The sequence below is a fragment of the Miniopterus schreibersii genome (assembly GCF_964146895.1).
Source record: "Miniopterus schreibersii genome assembly, chromosome: 6".
In the NCBI taxonomy this organism is placed as follows: domain Eukaryota; kingdom Metazoa; phylum Chordata; class Mammalia; order Chiroptera; family Miniopteridae; genus Miniopterus; species Miniopterus schreibersii.
The window spans coordinates 7334275-7355417 of NC_138107.1; the positions used below are offsets into that span (position 1 = coordinate 7334275).

Consider the following 21143-nt stretch of genomic DNA (forward strand, 5'->3'; position numbering starts at 1 on the left):
ATCTGTTTATCCCATGTCCACCGAGGATGTGGTCTCCCCACCACCACCCTGTGGTCCGTGGCGTGTGCTTTTCCAGGAGGACAGGGGCAGCTTGGAGCCTGACCTCCCCTGTTAGCCACCATCCACCTGGGAGAGCACCCACTGTCCTTGAGGCTCTTTCCTCAGGAGCAGAGGTCAGGACGGTGAGAACAGTAGCGGACACTGGAAGACTGGAGCCCATCTCAGCAGGTGTGTGACGGGCAAGTCACTTCACTTAGAGACAAAGCTATTCCACCCATTTCACTTTCACATTGATATTTCTCTCTCCCTTCCTGTGTCTCTAAAAATCAGTAATAATAATCATCATCTTTGGGGGGGAAAAAGCTATTCCATCCAAGTAACTGGTCCCCCAAAGCAGAAAAACGCCAAAGGTAGTCCTTAGTTTGAATTTTAGATCATAAGACAAAATAAATGGCTTTTCTGTAAAAAGAGAGAGTGAGAGAACAACAGGAAAGCTCAGGGCAGAGCTCGGCGCTGGGCTCAGTTCAGTGCGCAACTAATGGCAGGAGGGGTGTGGAGAACCGTCGGAGCTGGAAGCTTTCATGGGACCCCAGCATCATACCTATTTTGACTGTAGGTAGAGCTTAGGGTCCCCCAGCAAAGATGGGAGAGGGAGGTGACACACCAGGACCTAACCTAGGAGAGCCCGCCTGAAGCTGTTCCAACCCAGAGGCCTGGCACAAGACTGGTCACATGACTAACCCACAAACAAATAATTTTAATTTCTTTTTTGAGCAGGTCTTGAGGGCGCCTGCCCCAGCCCTGTGCCACATTTATGATATAACCCATCACAGCTGGATTTAAAAAATACACAAAAAATATATAATATACATTATAAAACCTAGGTTGGGTATGGAGGTGGCCTGAGCAATATGCAAACTGTGAGGACCTTCAGGAAGCTCAGGGGCGGGGCAGGGGGAGGGAAGGAAGGGAAGGGCACAGTACTTCATATGAAACTCATAAATACCCGGAGGCTGGAGGCCGAGCGGCGGGGCCTGGGTGGCGGGAAGAGGCAGCAGGCAGGGTTAACCTTCAGTCCCAGAACGGGGTCTGGGGAGCTGCTGCTCCCGCAGGGAGACTGGCGAGGGGAGGAACACAAGGTCGTGGCACCCGCGGAGGGCTCACCGAACCATAGTCTTAGGCCAGAGAAAAGATCAGAGGCTTTGCTGCCCCTTGTCCCAGGGCCACAGGTCTGCCAGAGGCTGGGACTCCACCTTCCTACCTGACCCTCCAGCCTATTTCTGAGCCTGGGCCTGCCCCCGGAGGCTGGGGGGCTTCCCCCACCAGGAGGCCGCTGGGGGACTTGGCAAAGGACCTGGGCCAGGGCAGCTGGGGAGGTGGAGCAGGAGGCTCCCAAGGCCCCGGCGAGATCGTGGGCTGACAGAGGGTGCTCAACAAGCGCCGAGTACCTGCTGCTCCCCTTCCCTGCCTGGTCAGAAGCAGCTGCTTCCCCCGTCAGGGGGCCCCACCCCAGCTGGCCCCAGCGCCTCAGTGTAGAGCCTCTCCCCACCCGCTGGGGCCGGCCTGAGGCAGGGAGGTAGTGTAAACCTGGGCCCTGGGGGAGAGCTCCAACTCTGCCCCCCGCCCACAGGTTCCTCGTCTGAGACACCGAGACCCACGCTTGCCTCGCAGGGTCAGAGGATGGCACAAGGCACACGGGGGCCTGGCACACAGCAGGTGCAGACAGTGCGGGCCCCTCTCCTCTCAGCCCAACTCCAGCTCCACATTCCTTCCTGCCTCTATACTCTGCCTCCCCTCCAGTCTTCCCTTACTTGCCTGTCACACTCCCGAGGGGCCAGTGGCCACACACACCGGGGCCCAAAGGTGTATTCCCATTCAGTTGAGGTTGGGCAGAACCGGGTGATGGTGGCTCAGCGACCCAGCCAGGCTGCCCCACCGCTGAGCCCCCCCCCGCTTCTCCCACAATTAAAGCGCAGAACAGTGGCAGGGTGTGTGTGCTGGGGGTAGGTGGGGAGGCCTCCTGGGTCCTGGGCCTGAGGCCTGGCAGGCAGATGAATCCTCAATCCTGGCCCCCAGGGGTGCCAGGCAGGTGTGTGAGAAAGATGCTCCTCCTGGATCCTGGTGGTGGGGCAGAGGGCACCCTAGTCTTTGACGAGCTTGTAGACGTGGTGCTGGGCCCCATGCTCACTGGTGGAGACTTCGAAGACAAAAGCAATGACGAGGAGGGTCTCCTGGGAGTCTCGGCTCGTGACCACCTGGAGGCCACGCAGGAAGATTCAGGGGGTCAGGCAGCACAGGGTGTGGGGGCTGAGCAGTCCCCGCTCCCCCCGGGGCTCAGTCTCTTTCTCTGAGAACTGGGTCTGGCTACCTCCCCTTTGGGTCCCCTATGCCTGGGGCCCTCCCAGGACCCCCACAGCTCTGCGCCCCTCACCTGCAGGATGGTGAAGTTCTCCAGGACGCTGTTCATCATGTACTTCTCGGGCAGGTGCTTCAGCTTGTGGATGAAGTTGATCATGTACTCACACATGGGCGAGCGGTGGATGCGGTACACGAAGCGCCCGTTCTCCAGCCTGGCGTACTCGGTCTGCAGGGAGCCGCCAGGCCTCACTCCACCGGCCTGCTCCTGGCCCCCCCACCCCCCCACGCCCCCCGGGCCCCCACTCACCTCTACCTTCTCCACCACCTGCTTGCCAAAGGAGCACACCTTGGTGGAGACGCTGATGGTCATGCTGTCGGCCGAGCTGTACTGGGAGCTGACCCCATAGAAGGCTCCCGGGCCCTCCTGGATGTTGCTGTTGAGGTCGGCCTGCAGGAGGGGCATCAGGCGGGGCATCAGGCAGGGCATTGGGTGCTGGAGGACTGAGGGAGGCTTCCTGAGTGTCCTGCCTACGCCCCATCCCAGCGCTGCCCCCAGGCCACGGGAGAGCAGTGGTCAGTGAAGTGGGCCCAGGGGCACTGCACACCTGGGGGAAGGGCTGCCGGGGAGGGAGGGGCCGGGGCAGCTCACCCAGAACTTGACAAGGAAGAAGGCATTAGGGGGGCCCTTCTCATAGAGCTCCTTCAGTCCACCCTTTTTCTCCGGGAACTTGTCGTAGATCTGACGCACATCAACTGCCTCCAGGGGCGGGTCCGAGAAGGCGGGGTTCGTCTGGCCGATGTGCACAAACAGGTGTTTGCTGTACTGTGGGGAGGGCCCAGTACCGGGTCAGGAGAGCACCTGCCAGTGCGGGCCCAGGGTGGGGGCTGCACAGGGACAGGACTGCCCACCCCCCGAGCCTGAGCCGGGGCCTCCCCTCGCCCCCACCCCGGCCACATTACCGTGTCAGGGTCTCGCTGCACCTCCATGAAGGCGGAATACTCGAGGAGCCGCAGCCGGGAGGAGGCGATGGTGCGGTCCTGCCACACGGGCACAGAGGCGGCGGCTGGGGGGAGCGGGGCCAGGGGCTCGTAACCTGGGGGAGAGGAAGACCCTTGTGGGCATGGTCACGTACAGAGCTGCCCCTTCTGGGTAGGACGCCAGGCTGGATTTCCACTCCCCTGCCAGGCGTCCTTGAACAGTGTACAGCCTGCCTGCCTGCCTAGGTGCGGTGGCCCTACTAGCAGACATCAGTGGGTTTTTCCTTTGTCATTATAACTGTTCAAACAGAAAATACAAACATGTCAAAAAGGGAAAATAAAAATTATCCAGCCCTGGCCAGTGTGGTTCAGCTGATCGAGCGTTGGCCGTGCACTGAGAGGCCTCTGTTTCAATCCCCAGGCAGGGCACATGCCCAGGTTGCGGCTGGGTCCTCAGCAGGGGGCACGTGGGAGGCCGCCGATGGATGTTTCTCTCATCCATGCTTCCTCCTCTCTCTCCCTCTCCCTCTCCCTTCTTCTCTCTCTAAAATCAATAAAAACATATTTAAAATAATTATCCAGAATCCCAACACCTAGAGAGAGTGACACTCTAAGACTTTGGTGTATTTCCTTATAAGGAACTTTACAGTCTGTAAGTGTAATACTGTTGGTGGTGTGTGCTTGTCGCAGTTGTGGATGCAACGCTGTAAAAGTTAAGGGGACTATCCTCGGTCTGTCCTGATTCCGACAGATGCCACCCACTCCCCTCTCCCAGCACAAACACACACACACACAGCTGGGCCCCAGCTCTTCTGAGCAGAGGGTGCAGGTGCCAAGGGAGGGACAGGTGGTGGTGGCAGAGTCACGGGGAACTTACTGTTGAGCGGTGGTGGCAAGGGCGGCTGGATGGGGTAGGCTGGCTGTGCAAAGGGCTTGATGCTGCGGACAGGAGCACAGCCTGGTTAGAGGGTCACCCCTCCCTACCTTCCACCTGGCCTAGCCACTTGGGGTCTCATCTGGGATCCCACAGGGAGCCCCCCAGCCTTCCCGCAGAGGCCCAGAAGTGCACGCTGCTAGGCTCACTCGCAGCTTTTGTTTCCTTCACGCTGTAACGTTTGTGAAATCCTGCCGCATCTCACAACGGACATGCCCATGTAATATAGTGTTTCAACCCCACCCTGAAGAGTGGCTCTTAAACGGAGGGCGTGTCTCGGGAAGAAAGTCATCTTAGAGTTGAGGGAACGGGTATCTCTGACTACTTGACGTGTTGACTGTGAGATGAATTCAGAGATTAACTGAGTGAAAAATAACTGAAGGACAGATGACAAGTGGATGAGTGAGGTGATGAATGAACAGACACATGAATGAACAGACAAATGCCTTAGCCCTTACTGGCGCTCTCCATCCCTCTGTCTTTGAATTAAAACTTTGCTCAGCTGTTGCTGGAACCCAGGCAAGAGGGGAAGTCTAGTGTGGCTGCCAAAGGAAAGAAGAGGGTGTGGGAAGGATGCGCCCCAATACTCACTCCTGAGAGGGTCCAGGCTGCTGTCCCAGGAGAGGGGGGCTGCTCCAGAACTGCAGAGATGGGGCAAAGCCCAGAGGCCCCTCAGTATCCATGACCCTCACCACAGCCCGGCCCTGAAGGCAGTCCCTCACCCCAGCCCCACTTCCCAGGACCCCTGTACCCGTGAGGAAGTGGAGAAGACGGCCTGGGGCAGAGGGGAGGGTGGGCTGAACTTGTTCTGTAGGACGCTGGCGGAGACAATCTGGGCAGAGGACATGGACGCCATGCTCTGGAGGGCTTTGTCCTTGGAGACTTGGTCCTAGGGAGGGGAGGGGTCACACGAGGCCTGAGCCAGGCCAGAGGCAGGACAAGGGCTTGCCCCAGGGGCCCCCTCCCAGGCAATCAGGGCTCTGGAAGCCCAGGTCTGGATTACAGCCCCAGCTCTGCTGCGTGGGCTAAGGAGAGCCTCAGCCCCTCTCTGTGCCTGTCTCCTAAGTGTACATTACCCCACTTACCACAATGCACAGTTAAGAAATACTTTTATTTTATTCTATAACCCAGTATATACCAGAATATTTCCCCTTATTTGTATCATGCACTGTCAAATTTCCAATTCTATTTCATCAGTGGTTCTCAAAGTATGGTCCTGGACCAATAGCACCAGCATCACCTGAAAGCTTGTTAGAAATGCAAATTCTCAGGCCCCAGCTCAGACCCACTGAATCTGAGAGTCTGGGGGTGAGGCCCAGAAATATGTCTTCACAAGCCCTCCAAGCGCTTCTGATGCATGCTAAAGTTTGAGAACCTGTTAAATTGACTTACAATCCATAATTTGAAAATCTTATATTAGGTGCTCTCCCTCCAAGCTCCCCTAGGGGAGGGGCAGTGCTACTTACCAGGTTCATGGCCTGTGAAGGAGAGGAAGGGAGAGGGGTTAGAAGAGGCACAAACGACGGCTGCATGGGGTGGGGGACGGGTCTTTTCACCTCCCTCCAATCAATGCCCACCTGGCTCTCAGCTTCTGAGGAGCCCAGAGAAGCTCAGAGGCAGCTGTGGACCTTACCCCCGCCCCACTGCCTCCCCCGCCACCCCACTGCCACCCAGAGGGAGTGCTTGTAAGCTGGGGGTGCCCTGGACAGGGTAGGATGATGGAGGACAGGCTGGTGCCCCTCGGGTCTGTCCACGTCCTCCACAGCTGTGCTACAGGCACGGACAGCTGGGCTGGGAGGCCCAGTCTGCTGGGCAGCTATGGGCGCAGAGAAGATGTCACAGCCTGCGGGGGCCCTGACGAGGGCCCAGGTCATGAACCCCGGGCTCTGAGATCCTCAGGCACAGAGCAGCCAGGATCGAGTGTCCAATGCAAGGAACAGCCATGCTCACCACAATAGCTCTGCCAGCCAGCACCCTCCAGTGTCCCCTCCCTGCCCCCCTGAAGTCCCCATGCAGTTAGCAAGTGGCAAGTAGGAGGAAGGAGAAGAGAGGAAAGCGGAGAAGAGCGGTGGGCCGCAGTGGCCCCCAGAGGGCCTTCCTCTCCTTCCCTGTGGGCTGGCTTCCTGGGGGGCTCCTGCCCAGTCTCCAGAGGCCCTGTGTCGCCGGCAGCGGCCTTTGGGCCTCTTGCTCCCTGCCCTGAGCTGGGGTCAGAGAGCAGCCACAGGCCTGGGCAGGGCCAGGCCAGGCGGCAGGGACCCCGTACCTTCAGCTTGGACTGAATCTCCCGAGATTTCCGCCTGGCTAGAACCTGCAAGTGGCTAGAGACCTGCAGAGAGAGAGAGAGAGAAAGAAAAAGAGCAGAGAGAGTGGAAGAAGACACAAGAACAGAGCTTCAGCCGGAAAAGAGGCACAGTGGGGCCGGAGCCGGCCGAGGCCAAGGCCTGAGCCGTGCAGATACAGTGGTGCGGGCGCCGTGGGGAAGGGGCCCAGGAGGGGCTGGAGGCCCCGGTCAGGCGCCCAACATACCTTGATGCCAACCTGGTACTCCCGCACCTTCTTCCGAGCTAGAACCTGTATGTGGCTGGACACCTAGGGGCCGCCCCGCGCCCAGCCAGAGAGGAAAACAGACAGTGAGGAGGCAGGGCACGGGCGGCCGCCGGCAAGGAGCAGCGGCCCCCATCTCTGGGGACACATGTGGGGGAGCTCAGGGGCCCCCGGGGCAGGCCCTCCGCAGCCCTGACAGCTCTGCTTCTTCCCTGGCCCTGTTTTGATCAAGAGCCTCCGGTGGCCTCTAGCACCACCAGGTGTAGTTGCACAGGTCGTCCACCCGGCCCAGCGGGAGCTAAAGTCCAGCCCAAGCTCTGCCAGCCGAGCCCTGCGCCCGCTGCAGGACTGCACCCAACCCAGAGCGAGGGGACGCGTGTCTTCCTTCTCACTGGTACCCTCAGAGGAGACATCTCTAACTGGCTCCACACGGGCCAGCAATGCCAGCGCTCCTGCTGGCCGTCAGGCTATACATTAGGCCATATTCTCCACGAAAGCTCTCCCCCTGTACCACTGTCTGTCTTCCTGTCACCCCACCAGCTCGCCGGCCTGGAGACCCGGCCTGTCCTGCTCCTGCGTGGCTCACGCAGCTTCTTGTCCTCACAGTAAACACAAACCCGCACGGTGGGTGCTCTTAATTGTGTATCTTCTCCACACCTCCTCCCTGAAGCCTCCCTCTCCGGGAAACCTGAGCTAGTCATGGTCAGGATGTGTATGCCATGGGCTTGTCCAATAGGCCCTAGACATTGTCAAGGATCTGACCCTGCGCTTCAGAGAACCTAAAGGTCACTTTCCCCTGAAACACTGGGGAACACATGGCTCCTCTGGGCCGCTTCCCACTTCCACCGTCAGCGACTGTGACTGGCTTTCTCTGCAAGTTGTTTTTATCCCCAAGAGAAACAGCTTCTTTTTCTTTTTAATCATAGCCTGTAAGTTACTATGTATGTGATGCTGGGCAGCCCCCATTCCACTTAGGACCGCGGTGGGTGCTCCTGTACTGCCTCATTGCCTCATGCCGCACAGGGACCAGACACAGGTCCAGCAAGATTACCGATCACTTCACGTCACGACAGTAAGTGACGTTCACTAGCACCCCTCCTGTGTTCTCGGCACTTCACCCACGACAACTCATCTGAGCTTTACAGCACCACTAAGAAGGCGAAACCAATATTATTTCCGATTTACAGACGATGAAACCAAAGCACAGAGGGGTTAAGCAGCTTATCCAAGGTCACACAGCCGGAGGCCAAAGCTAGGAACTGAACCCAGGTGGCCTGACTCCGGAGCCCGCTTGCTTCACCGCCAAGCTATGCTACCTGGACTCTTTCAGACCCACCTCCAATGGTCAGCTCTGTGACAGTTGAAAGTCACACAGAACTTAATCCTAATGTCATATTTAGCTGGGGTTTTTTTCAATATGAAAACATTGTACTTGCTACTAATTGCTGTAAATATCTGTAAAAACACTAAGACTGCATTTTTAAAAACTAAAACAACCTTGCCTGTTAGCTGCTTGCCCTTTGACACACAGAGAGACACGCCTTGTCCTCAACTATGGGATGGGTCCCCTTTCAAGGAGCTGTTAGATCCCGGAGTTATAAGAAAAATGAAGTTAGAGGAGTGCCACCCGAGTGGAATGACAAAGGCCAGCGGTTTTTACAATTCTCAGCTTGCCGACAGCTGGTTTTGTTTATAACTTTATTTTATAATTAAAATAAAACCTCATTGGCCATCCAGCCTTTATAGGATACCTGGCCAGGAGCAGTTATAACGCTGGGCCCAGAATGAAGAGGCTCTGCTACCCTCTCTGGGCCTCAGGTCCCTCTGCCCCTTCCTACTCTGACAGGACTCGCTGAGACAGTGCCTTTTCTTGTGTCTGGGGTGGCCTTCTGTTTGTAACGACAGTAACAATATGAGCAACAGCAGGGATAAATTCTGCACAGAGTGTCCTTTGCTCTAAGTGTCTTCACATATTAGCTAATTTAATGGCCGAGGAACAGGCTGTAGGCAAGCACCGCTCCCGGCAGGTAGGGAGCAGGTATGTGAACCTGGAGGTCTGAGCAGTCAGTGTTCCGCCTGCAGTCCCAGGCTCCAGGGAATGGGGCCCTTGACTGTCGGTTCCCTGCTGCATCCTTAGTGCCTGGAACATAGTAGTAGCTCAATAATTTGCTAAATAAATAAATCTGTGCCACATGAGCTGGCCGGGGACAGTTGTTCATAGGTGCTCCCTCATCTATGGAGCATCTATAGCGGGTGGGTGGACTCAGAATCTCCCTTTGAGACTGTGGGTGGGACAGGTCAGGCCTGTCATATGCACACGGGGGGACCTGGAGAGATGGATGCAAGGCCCAAACCCCATTCAGACGCCAGGGCCAGGGAAGTTGGGAGGGCTGAGGGTCAGAGGCCTCCAACTCCTCCAAGGACCTGCCTCCAGCCTGCCTCTCTCTCAGGTACCCCACAGGCAACCCAACCAAACCAACTCCTTTCAGATTTCCTGTGACCATACTGCTATCCTCCCAGGACAGCAAGCCACCCGATCATTTCTCAGATCATCATGTCTTCCACCCCCCACACCCCACCACTATCCTCACCATTGCCACCACCCGGCCACCATGCTGTTGACCTAGGTCCCTGCCTGGCCCTAACCCATTGCCGACAGCTCCAAGGCCAACATTCCTGCCACCTGCCACCAGCCATCCCTGCTCCAGTCCCTTCCTGCCCCCAGCTGCCCCTAGGGGAAACCATTGGCCCTCAGCTCTTCTTACCCCCCACCGCCCACAGCCTCCCCCACTGACTGAGGCTCTTCCCTGCTTAGTGGGCTGAATCCTGGATCCACCACCTACCAGCCAGGAAGTCACTTAACTTCCCCGCGCCTCGGTTTCCTCATCTGTAAAATGGAGATAATTACTATACTCCCTAGTAAGGTTGCTCTGAGGACAAAATACAGGAACATCACGTTAACTCCGTACGGATTCACACTTATTATTTGTGTGTCCAACTTCCTCAGCCTGGAGGAACCCCCTCTTTTTCCCACCGAACTCCTACTCCTTCCTGAAGATGCGTGGAGTGCCACCTCCTTTAGGGAGCCTTCCCAGCGCTCCCCTCCCTTGCCCTGCCCGCCGGGTTAGATGCTTGTCCACAGCACACGGGCGGCCCTGGGCCCGCTCTGCACTCATCGTCCGGCCGCTGGCTCCACCGGCCAGCGGGCCTCCAGGGCAGCGGCCAAGCAGCTGCCCCAGCTGTCCCGCGGGCTTATCTGTGGTCACTGAGCCAAAGGTCTTGGGCGGGGTGGTGGGTGGTCAGAGGGAACAGTGGGAAGAGTGATGAAGCCACCAGAGGGGGTGTGAAGTCACACGGAGAGGGCAGGGCGGGGCAGGAAGGGCTGAGAGCCTGCGGGCAGAGGGGCCGGGCACAAGCAGCCTCTTTACCTGCTTTCTCGTCCGAGTCTTGCCCGTCCGCAGTTTAATGTAGCGTGCGATCAGCTCATTCCGACCTACAGTGCGCGAGAGGAAAGATGATGATGGTGGCTGGAGACTGGAAACCACGCCGGCCCCTCCCCACCCTCTGCACTCCAGCCCCACCCCAGAGGCACGACCCGGGCAGCTAAGGGTGCTGGGGAGGCCCCGGGGCTGCCCACCACCTCCAGGACCTGGGGGCTGCCCCCTGGGGGAGGGGAGGAGGGGCGGCAGAGGAGGAGGGAGGTGGAACGAAGTCAGGCTGGCAGGACAGGTTTCCGGCAGACAGACAGGGGCAGGTGCGGCCCAAGGGCAGCAGGACAGCCGGGCCCCTCACTCCCAGCCCCCAGCAGCGCTTCCTTCCTCCAGGGCTGTCACCAGCTGCGAATGTCTGCGTGTACGTGTTCCTGTGAGTGCAGCCTGGCCCACGTGGCCGATGTCTCTGCGAAAGTCGCCATGTGTGGGAAAGAGCTCTGGACTGGGCCCGTCCTAGCTGTCTTTGCCATGATGGTAGACCCTGGATAAGTCCCTTCCCTTCTCTGCTAAAACAGGCAGGAAGGACCGGGTGGGCTCCAACACACCTCCTCCACTGAGAGTCTGTGCCTAGGTGTGTCACTGAGCATGTCACTGTGTCCTTGAGCCTGTCACCCCCATGTCACCCGCTACCAGTGTCTCTCCCGCCCTGTGAGAGAACCCAACTGCTTGTCAGCCTTGGTGACAAGGTGGGGGGACTACTCAGCACCATGGCCCTCTAAGGACCCAGAAGCTGGCCAGCACCTAGGGGGCTTAGCCCTGGGACAGGGGTGCTTGGGATCCATGGCTAGTTGTATGTCAGCATCTTCAGGGTATCTACTTATCCCCCAAATCCAGGACCCCTGCCCCTAACCTCACAGCCTCCCCAAAATGGTCACATTCTCCAAATTCCTTTTTGATGACAGAACCGGCCCACGGCTCCTCCCTTCCTGCCTGCTCCTCTCCACCCCACTCCCTCCACCCCATCTAAAAATACCCTGTGGGGCTGCCCCAGCCATCTGGGAGGTGGCAGTGGGGGCAGGCAGCTCCCGCCCTGTGGAAGGCGCCTGGAACATCTGCCTGCCCCGTGAGTGGCGCTCTGGTGCTAGGGATGGGTGTGGCAAGTGGGTGGGGCAGGGGACATGGGGCAGCCCTTAGCACTAGCCCAGCTGCCTCCTTCCTGCACCCGCCATGGTGCTGGATGCTGGGAGGGGACAGGCTGAGGGCCTGCCTTACTCAGCCGTAGGCTGTCAGGGAGGGTTGGAGGGAGCTGGCAAAGAGCCAGGCAAGGAGGGTTGAGTTATCCAAAAAATGCAGCTCGGGGAGAGCCCTCAGAGCTGGACAAGAGGGGGACACTCCCTTCTGGAGGCAGGAGGTGGGCAAGGTGGCAAAGAGGGGAGCCAGAGAAGGAGTAGACTTGGGAGGGGGTCTGAGGAATGAACCAGTCTCTCCAGCCCTCTTCTCAACACAGGCCCTTGTCCCAGTGTGGCTTCCCCCCACCCTGCAGGCCTCCCCTCCCCCACTGGCCGGAGGCACTGGCAAGTGGGAAACCCTGCTCTGCACTGGGATTCCCACCCTAGGCCTCACCCCTCAGGCTCCCCCACATCCTGCCAGGGGAGGGACCCTCTCCCAGGCCTAGCCTGGAGCACACTGGACTGACCCAGTTTCCTGGGCCCACTGAGTCACCCCGAAACCTCCAGGCCAGCAGTGGGGAGGAGAGAAGCAGATGAGTGTCAAGGTGTGGGCCAGGCTCCGGTGGAGGGGCAAGCCGGGCTTGTTTACGAGGTGGAGAGACACACGGGCTTGCACGCACAGACTCGCCCCTGGCGGGCTGTAGGACTTGGCCAAACCGGTTGGGTGAGGGGGCAGAGAGCAGGGGGAGGGGCTGGGGAGGGCCAGGCTGCCTCCCCACCTTGTCCAGTGTCCCTCTGTCTCCCCACACGCACCGTACATCTTGCCCTCGTCTGACAGGATGATCTTGCGGCGGCCGCAGGGTGGGTAGATGGCCAGCGCCTCCTGGAAGCTCTGCTCGATGTCCGGGCTCCACACTCCCTCGGCATCGTTGTCCAGCCCCTTGTCCAGGCCCTCGGGCCCATCCTCCCGGGCCTCCCCGGGGCTGCTGCTGGCGTTCCAGCTGTTGGACGCTATTGTGCTGGTTACTCTGGGCTCTGGGCCTGAGCCCACCGACAGCCTGTGCCTGGGGGGCAGACGCGGCGGGTGAGGGCCAGGGTCCTCCCGGGCCACAGCAATCTCCCTCCCCAGGGGCAAGTGCTCTGGGCCAGGTGGAGGTAACCAGAGGTTAACTTATTCAGCGCTGCGTGACCTTGGATGAATTACTTCACCTGCTCGACCCTCGGTCCTATAAAATGAGGAAAGGGTCTCCTTGAGGTGGTGAGGGTTGAAATTAAATGAGATCCTGACCAGTGCCAATCACAATTCCTGACTCGTAACACTGTGACAGTACTGGTAGGTGATTAATAACAATAATGCCTTCTATCTACACAGGGTGTCTGTGGGCAAGAACACTGTCATATTCATTCAATCCTCAAATCTAAGCAGGGAGGGCAAGGAGTGATGCCCATTGTTCAGGTGAGGAAAACTGAGGCTCACGAGGTCATGCGGCTGTCAAAGGCAGCGTGAGGAGCCAGGAGAGGAGGGTCACAAGGGGCAGGGCCCAGCATGTCTGCAGCTCTCAGGGGGGCTCCTGGGCTCACTCTGCCAGCTTCTCCTCCCTGTCTTCGGGATCCCCACCCGTTTCTCCCCCGCCCCAGCATCAGTACAACTCTGCTGAGGACCTGCTGTGGGATGAGGAAGGGTGAGGTTTTGCCTTCCCCAAAAGATAACCCTCGAGAACCCTGCCAAGGAACCTAAACGTGGGGCAGGTAGTGCCCCAGAAATTGCAAGAGAGAGACGCTGGCTGGCAAGGGAGCAGCCGAGAAGGTGCCTGGCCCACAGCCTTGCTCAACCCCACCCGCTCCCCCATCCCACTTCCGGTTCCCGCACCTTTGGGCCTACAGCAGCCCATAAACCACCCACACACCCGCCCCTGCCCTGCCCACACTGTGGCTGGGCCAGGGCCCTATAAACTCTGAGTTCCCTGCAAAGCCGGGCTGGGTTATTCATTTAGACCAGTCCAGTCCCCCCAACACACACAGCCCCAAGCCCCCCATCTCCCCATTGGCCTCCAAATCTGCATGCCCAGTGTATACCAGGGTGCTGGGAGCCTCAGAGCCCAAGATGGCTCGATCCTGGGACTTTGCTCTGGGCTGCAGGGCAAGCAGGGGCAGGGTAGGAAGGTGGGGGACCCCCTCGGAAACCAAGGAAGGGAATTCTTTTCCCTCAGATATGAATTCCAGGTCATGCTGAATGGGTGGAGGATCTCCCCGTGGGGACACGTGTTTGCTTAGGAAAGCTTGAAGGGGGTGGCTAGTGGCATGGAATGAAGGGCCTGGGGAGTTTAGACTTAGTATTACTACTAATGACAGCACCTGCCAAAAGGCAGGCACTGTTCTGGTATGTTACACACATTGACTCACTTAATTCTCACAATAACCTATGGGGTAGATACTATTATTATTCCCACTTTACATACGAGGAAACCAAGGAACAGAGACATTAAGCAACTTGCCTAAGAACACACAGCTAGTAAGTGCTAGAGCAGGCTGAACTCAGGCAATCTGGCTTCAGTCTCTTAACCAAGGGGATGGGGCTGGGCAGCTCCACCACCTGCGCTGGAAAGGACAACCACCCAGAGTGTGCCCAGTGGGGTCCAGACCAGGGAGCACCCTTCAGCCCAAGTGGCTGGAGCAACTTCAAGGACCCCAACACTGCTGTACCCCTTTCGGCGAGGCCTCCAAGAGCAGCAGGAACAGCTCTACTATGCCAGGGGGTAGCCACGCAGAGAGGGAGCCATGCTCCTGACCAGTCGGGGTCTGAACACCTCCACTCCCGCCCGTCTCCACCCAGGGAGCTGTATCCCCATCGCATCTTCTCCTCAACCTCCCAGACCAAGTTCTTGGAATAAAAATGTGGGGGACAGGGACTCTGGAGGAACCAGAGACTCCTATACTGAAGAAATTGGGATACAGGGCCTCCCCCCAGGTCTGACACTGTCATGAGCTGTCAGAGGGGAGGCAGAAGAGGGGCTACAGTGAGTTGAGACCCTTCCCGACAGAGTCTTCAACACGTATTCCCCCAAATCCTTGCCTGCAGCCTCCCTCTGAGCAGTGCAGGCCCAGTGCACAGGGGGCCTGGGCAGCCGGCTTTTCAAAGCAACTTTCCTGCCTCCCCCAAGTCTCTGCGCGCCTCCCCTCATCCAGGCGGCGGCCCCCCTTCCCGGGTGATGTCAGCCCCGCCCCGCCCCCCGCAGGAGCACTGTGGCCAAATATGGCGAACACAGCGGGCTTGGGAGCTGGGACAGACTGGGGGGGTGGGGCGGCCCCTGGCTGGGACCGCTGGCAGCTGGTGGGGGGGAGGGGAGCCCAGGGGGTGGCTGCAAGGACAGTCAAGGAGAGAAGGACCACCGCCCGGTCCCTTCCGCCGGCTCATGGGCACACTCAAGTCTCACTTTCTAGGAACACTGGTGTGGGCAGAGGCACCACACGGTGCACAGGTGACCCCCATGCCACACAGCCATGCACAGGAGCACACGTGCAGGTACGCTGTGTGGATGCCAGGGTGACACCCAAACGAGAATGTCTGCCCCCAGGCCGAGGCATACCCCCGGGCAGTCGTGGGCAGGCGCTGCACCAGGCTGAGCACCGGACTGGGGTTCCGTCCGAGGGGCACACCCAGGAGGGGCAGCCTGAGGGGGCTGGGCTGGCTGCTCTGCTCCTCCCAGAGGCACTGCTGTGGGATGAGGGCAGAGACTGTGTGCCCACCCTCCTCTTCTTGGACCCCCAAACACTGGGACCCAGCCGGGGGGGGGGGGGGCTACAGGCTCCTCAGACAGCTGCCCCGAGGGACCAAGGCAAATAGGAGGCCGGAGCTTGGGGCAGGGAGAGGTCCCTAGAGGGGGCTGCCGGGGTGAAAGGGTAGGCCTCCCGGGATGGGAGCCCCAACTCAGGGTAGGGTATCATCTCCCCTGCATAGGGAGGGGTGGCAGGTTCCCCACTCCCACCCCCAGCCCCCAGATCCTTGTTCACACTTGCCCAGGTGTCTGCCTTGCTGGGCTTTGCCACCAAGAGGGGAGAGAGGAAGAAAGACCCAAGTGAGGGACAAGGGGGTTGGAGCTAGAGACCGACTGGAGGGGAGAGGGGAGACAGTCCGGGGGAGGGCCGGAGGGTGGGGTAAAGAGAGGCTTGGGATTAAAGGGTCAGGAAGGGGAAAGATCAATAAACTCAGATACAGCCCTGCAGGGAGGGAAAGGGCAGGCCAGGAAGGGGATGGAGAGAGAAAGGAGAGGGGTGGGGAGGGGCGGGGCGCGGAGGGGAGGGGAGGGGAGGGGAGAGAAACAAATGAAAGAAAGACCCAGAGGCCAGGGCAGACCTAGAAAGAAGGGAAGTCAATGCTGGGGGCTGGGGTTGGGCGCAGCACCATGCCCAGGACATCCGCACTCCTGCCCCATCTCTCCACCCACCTCCTCACCGACGACCTCCCTCGGCAGAGGCCGTTATCACGAGAGGCTGCGGACCTCCTGTGGTCTCCTCTACCTTTAACCTCAGTCTGACCAGCCAGGGCCCTCCCTCAGGCTTCAGAGGGCCGAAGGTGCCTCTGGGTGGTGGCAGGGATGGGAGCTAGGAGGCCCAGTGAACAGGCTTTGGGGCCCTGAGGGAGATAAGGGGCACCTTGCTGCCCACTCCCTGTCCTGGGGCCAGGCCTGCTGGAATAACTGGCTGGACAGCTCCAGGGATGGAGGCCAGAGCTGGGCTGCTGCAGAGGCTCCAGGCCCCCACCCCCATGCTCCCCCCCTCCAGACCTGAAGCTTGGGCTCCCCCAGAGCCTCTACCCTGGTGGGTGGGGAATGTAGACAAGGCAAGTCCAGGCAGGTGTCCCCCCACTCTTATCCCTCCCCCTGCACCAGCCCCACTAGGAAGACAAACAGCCTGGAGACCCTACTGGGGCCAGTGGCCAGCAGCTGGGACCCCAGCCCCTCAAAGTGTGGGAAGATTTGTGAAGTCAGCAGTTCCATCCTGAATCCCACCCCAAACCCAGGCTGGGCCGGCTGGCCAGGGGGTTGAGGCTGGGGAGGGCAGTTGATGAAAGCTAAGGGAGCCTCCCACCCCCTTTCCCCCCTTTCTCCCCACCCGCCCCACAGCGAGGCCAGCTGTTCTCCAGCTGTCAGAGGCTCCCACCCTAGAAGTGGCCCTGCTCTGGTTGGGACCCGAGCTGGGGAGGGAGGGGGGATGGTGTCTGCCTCCCCCAGCTCCAGTCCAAGGACCCCTGAGGGACCCTGCCAAGTGGCCACACCCTCCAGGCTAGGGGGGGAGCACCTTCTACCCTGGAGCTGGGTCGGGATTTTAACAGGAGGAAGCAATTTGCAGAGTCAACTAGGAGGGAGGTGGGGGGCCTCCTCCCCTCTCCCCCGCTTATTAATGTGCTTCCAATTTGGGAATCAAGACTGTGCACCCCACACACACACACTACCCAGGGCACAGGCTTCTCAGGGAGCAGAGGGACGGGGCAGCCCCCAAGCCCCCTTCTCCAAAGCTGGCTCCCACGGTCAGCTCCCTCCCCCAGGGTACAGGCAGGTGGGAGGGTAGAGACCCCAAGACCTCAACCTCCGCAGAGAAAGGGGCCCAGTTCCTAGCGCTCCCTTCACCCCCACCCTGAGATCCTGTCCTTTCTCATCTTGGCCCGCTCCAGCCAAGGCCAGGTACCCAAGTTTAGGAGGAACAGATACAGCTAATGGGTAACTTGGGAAACTGGGTCCCACAGGTCTCAATCCACATGTCAATGTCCCCCACCTCAGCCTGCCTGCACCCAGGCCCCTAAGTCACCCACCAGCTGCCACCAGTCACCCAATCAATTCCCCACCATGAGACCCCACCGTCTTCTATAAACACGCGGCGTTCTCGCCTCCAGCCTCACAAACAATCCTCTTCACACTGTCCTGCTCATTTGCTGTTACCTGCATGTCTCTCCTTTCTGTTTTTCATTTTTTATTTTATTGTGATAAAATATATAGAACATAAAATGTACGATTTTAACCATTTTTTAAATCCCCACCTGAGAATATGTTTTTATTATTATTTCCTTTTAGAGAGAGGGGGAGGGGGAGAGAGAGAGAGAAACACTGATCAGTTGCCTCCCATGTAAGCCCCAACTGGGAATCGAACCCATGACCTTCTTGGTGTATGCGACGATGCCCCAACCGACTGAGCCATCCAGCCAGGATGGATTTAAACCATTTTTAAGTGCACAATTCAGTGGCATCTTTTGATGGTCCCCTACATAGATGCCACATGCTTTGGGATCACAGGCCCCAAATTCGTCACACACAGTCCTACGCCACGTCTGGCACAGCCCTGAAGGATGTCACCCACACTGTCCTATAGTCCCAAACAATCCCAGATAGTGACCACCCACGGAGGCAGTCTCAGTCACACCCCAGTTTCTCTCACACGCAGGGAGCAAGCCGTTTCCTTCTGGTGCTGTTTCCCTACACACCTTACCTCACACAGCTCAGCCAACAACTCCTGAGTGCACTTCCACGGTACTGGGTGCAGCCCAGTGGTCTCTGCCTTACACACCCACACCCCATACTGAGTTTTTCTCATACAGCGTCACACACAGTCACATACACAGACCAGCAGAGTTTCTATAATCCTGAGATCACCCCATACGCTGTTCACACACATACAGCGTAAGTAGCACCCCACAGGGTCGCATGTCACACTGAGTGTTATTCATTCTACTTCTGACACACACAGGATCACACAATCGCTGTGTCCCTCACACAGGTGCAGCACCAAAATCCCATCCAGTGTCAGGGCTCCCACGGATGGGCCCGTTTCATCATAAACATACCCCGTGTGAGGGCATCACAGTAACACTGAGAACGTCATTCATTCAGTTTCTCTCAAATACATGCAGCATCAGCCACGCACAATGTCAGTTTCTCTACTGCATCAGCCACACACACACAATGTCACAGTTTCTCTCACATACAAATGTTGCAAAGTCACAGGCAATGCCACATAGTTTCTCCCGTGCATCTGTCCAGCCTCGCATGCAGTCACACACACAAACTGGTTTTACCTGGTTCTCTCGCACACGCACCCACCCCACACAGGCTCGCCCACACAGAATGTCCCACTCAGTTTCTCTTGCACACATCCAGCGTCACACAGTGGCATTCTCGTTTCCCTCTATCGCTTCCTGTCCTCTCGGGCCTGGCAGGGAGTACAGGAAACAATCAGCACTCTAGGAAACCTCAAGGGCTGGGCTTCGGGGATCCCAGAGAGATAGGGTTCCCTGGCCCCTGCCTGCAGCCTCCTGTGGGACCCTGAGGGGAAAGGTAGAGCCCTCTCCCATCCAGTGTCCTCCCCAGAGGGGCAGCACCTCTCCTACAGACAATCCTAGGCTGGCACAACACTGGGAGGAAGGGAAGGGCAGGGCAAGGCCATGCGACAGAGCCGAGGTCATGTGCTGACCTCTGCTCCAGCTCTGCAGAGAAGCTCCTGTCATGGCCCCAGGGCTGCCCCAGAGGTCCTCAGAGACCTGGGTCCTCAAGGCCACCCCTGGGTCCTCAAGGCCACCCCTGGGACCTCACGGCTTCTGCAGCCTCCATGTGGGAAGAAGAGAGTGTGACCTCCGAGCCATCTCCACAGAAAGCTGCAGTACTTAGAGCCATCGCGGCCCCCCAGCTCCCTGGGGCCTGGCACTAGCAGCACCCTTCCCCACCATCCTCACTGTGAGCTGAGCTTCTGCTCCCCTCCTCTTCTTGAGCGAGGAGAGGGGCAGGGCTGATAGAGTCTGAACCCTGGCAGCTTAATACCAAGCCCTAGAGAGAGGTCCGGAAGCCAGGTGCAGGGGCCCACCACCCACGTGGCCTCTGAACACCACTCATCCCATCCGGCTTGCCAGACCCCATCGCCACTTCAGTGGGGAGGTTCCCCCAACTCCACCTGGTCCCCCTGCTGCCCACAACTATTTTAGCCATGCTCACCTGGCTTAGCTACTCCTCAGTCACCCCCTGGTTTGTCCTCACTTCTTCCTAAGACCACTGGATCACCCACTCACCACCTCTCCAGACCCCACCAGGTTCAGGTTCCACAATGGGAGGGGAAGGAAGGCTGACTGACTAGGAGACAGAGACTCCCGGAGGGGCTCAGAGAAAAGGGACCTGAGAGGTCATTTATTCCAAGAAGGGAGACTGAGGCCCAAAGAGGCCCACCAAGGTGACACAGCTGGTTAAAGTCCAGCTGGGACCTGACATCTAATTTCTTGACCTCCTCTGTTGAGATGTTTCCTTCTAGTTTTAATAGTTCTTCAACTGGCAGAATGGACCGGGTTCTGGTACATTCTGAGGGTGAGGGCAAGAGCAGGGCCCAAGACACACAGACACACAGCTCAGTCCTCCCAATCACTGACCACCCTCCTCTGTCGTTTCCCAGCCCAAATGCACTAACTGACACTGATGACTGTTCCCTCCCTAGGGGGCTAGGGGGAGGCCCACGAGGGCAGACTCCCCTTGGCTCCTAGCCTCTCTCTGAGGAGGGGGAGTCCAGGACCCACCAGAATCCTGTTTCCTAGAAGACACATCCGTCCACCCCCTGCACACACACTGAGCAGGGATCCAGAGGTCCACAGAAACATGTCCTGGGATGGCAGCCCTTGGAGAAATATCTGGAAGGGAGGAGTACATAATTCTCCCAAATCTCCAACTTTTGGAGACTTTGGATCTCCCTCCTTGCTCCAGGCTCCCCCCCACCCCACCCCACCCCCAGCATTCGGGTCAAGGAAGTGTCGCTCTGGGGTGGAACATGTGTGTACAGAGCCAGGCCACAGAAGACAGGACACAGCCGCCATGGGCACCAGCCCCTCGGGGCTGTGTCCAGCCCCCACCCCTATCCCCTGATCTCCTGGGCTACAAGTCCAGGCCTGACCTGCTTCTGCCTCTACCTGGAGAGAGGAAAGACACAGAGGGAGGTGCCCCCTGAGAGGCCTCCCCCAGGGCCTCATTCTCACTCGTCCAGAAAGAATCTCTCAGGCCTGGATCGGGCCCCTCTCCTAGAAAGGTGACAGAGCGGGGTCCCAGTGACAGCGCCTGGCTAGGCTGGAAACCAGATGCAGACAGGCAGTCCCCGCCTCCCCTGCCCGGGCAGGAATAAAGGGCAAGACAGACAATGGTGGTGGTGGACGGACAAGCCGCCTCCAAACCTACAGCCTGAGCGAGGGCTCCGAGGAAGCGCGGCGAGAAGGCCCCAAACCCAGCCGCCCGCGGAGCGGGGCTAAGGCGCTCGGGGCAGGAACCCGAACCGCCGCCCGGCACCGGCGGCAGGACTGGAGGGACCCGGAGCCCCCGCGTCTCAGGGGCGCACGCAAGGGGCGCGCAGCTCGGTCCCGGCGGCCGCGGGCAGCGCGCGGAGCCGGCGCGGGCGCCCCGAGGCCCGGCCCGCGGCCTGCGTGGAGCTGGGGCCGCGCGCGCCGGCGGAGCGCGAGCCGGAGTCCAAAGGGCGGCGGGGCCGGGACTGGGCGCCCTGGGTTCGAGCGCCTCCGTGGCAGGCCCCCCCGCGCCAAGCCGTGCAGCCCCCAGACCCTGCCTTGACACCCCAAAGGCGGACGTTGGACGGCACCGGGGGCTCTCCCCGGCTCCCCTACCTCCCCGGCCGACTCGCCCGGGTCGCGGCGGGGCCGCGGGGGTGGGCGGGGCTTCCCGGAGAGCTTTCCTCCCCCCCTTCCCTCTAAACTTCCCGGCA

General features: G+C 59.2%; 1 protein-coding gene across 1 annotated transcript; it reads right to left on the reverse strand.

The window, feature by feature from the left end:
• Positions 1 to 737: 737 nt before the first annotated feature.
• Positions 738 to 21068, reverse strand: TEAD3 (TEA domain transcription factor 3). Its single transcript, XM_081141608.1, has 14 exons — positions 21046 to 21068; positions 12228 to 12478; positions 10243 to 10307; positions 6797 to 6859; positions 6534 to 6596; positions 5737 to 5748; positions 5022 to 5159; positions 4862 to 4911; positions 4214 to 4275; positions 3319 to 3452; positions 3008 to 3181; positions 2666 to 2806; positions 2432 to 2584; positions 738 to 2255 (listed from the first exon to the last, which is right to left on the reverse strand). Exons 2-14 carry the CDS (start codon positions 12232 to 12234, stop codon positions 2142 to 2144), a joined length of 1176 nt encoding a protein of 391 aa, XP_080997734.1. The 5' UTR covers positions 12235 to 12478; positions 21046 to 21068; the 3' UTR covers positions 738 to 2141.
• Between the last annotated feature and the right edge of the window lie 75 nt (positions 21069 to 21143).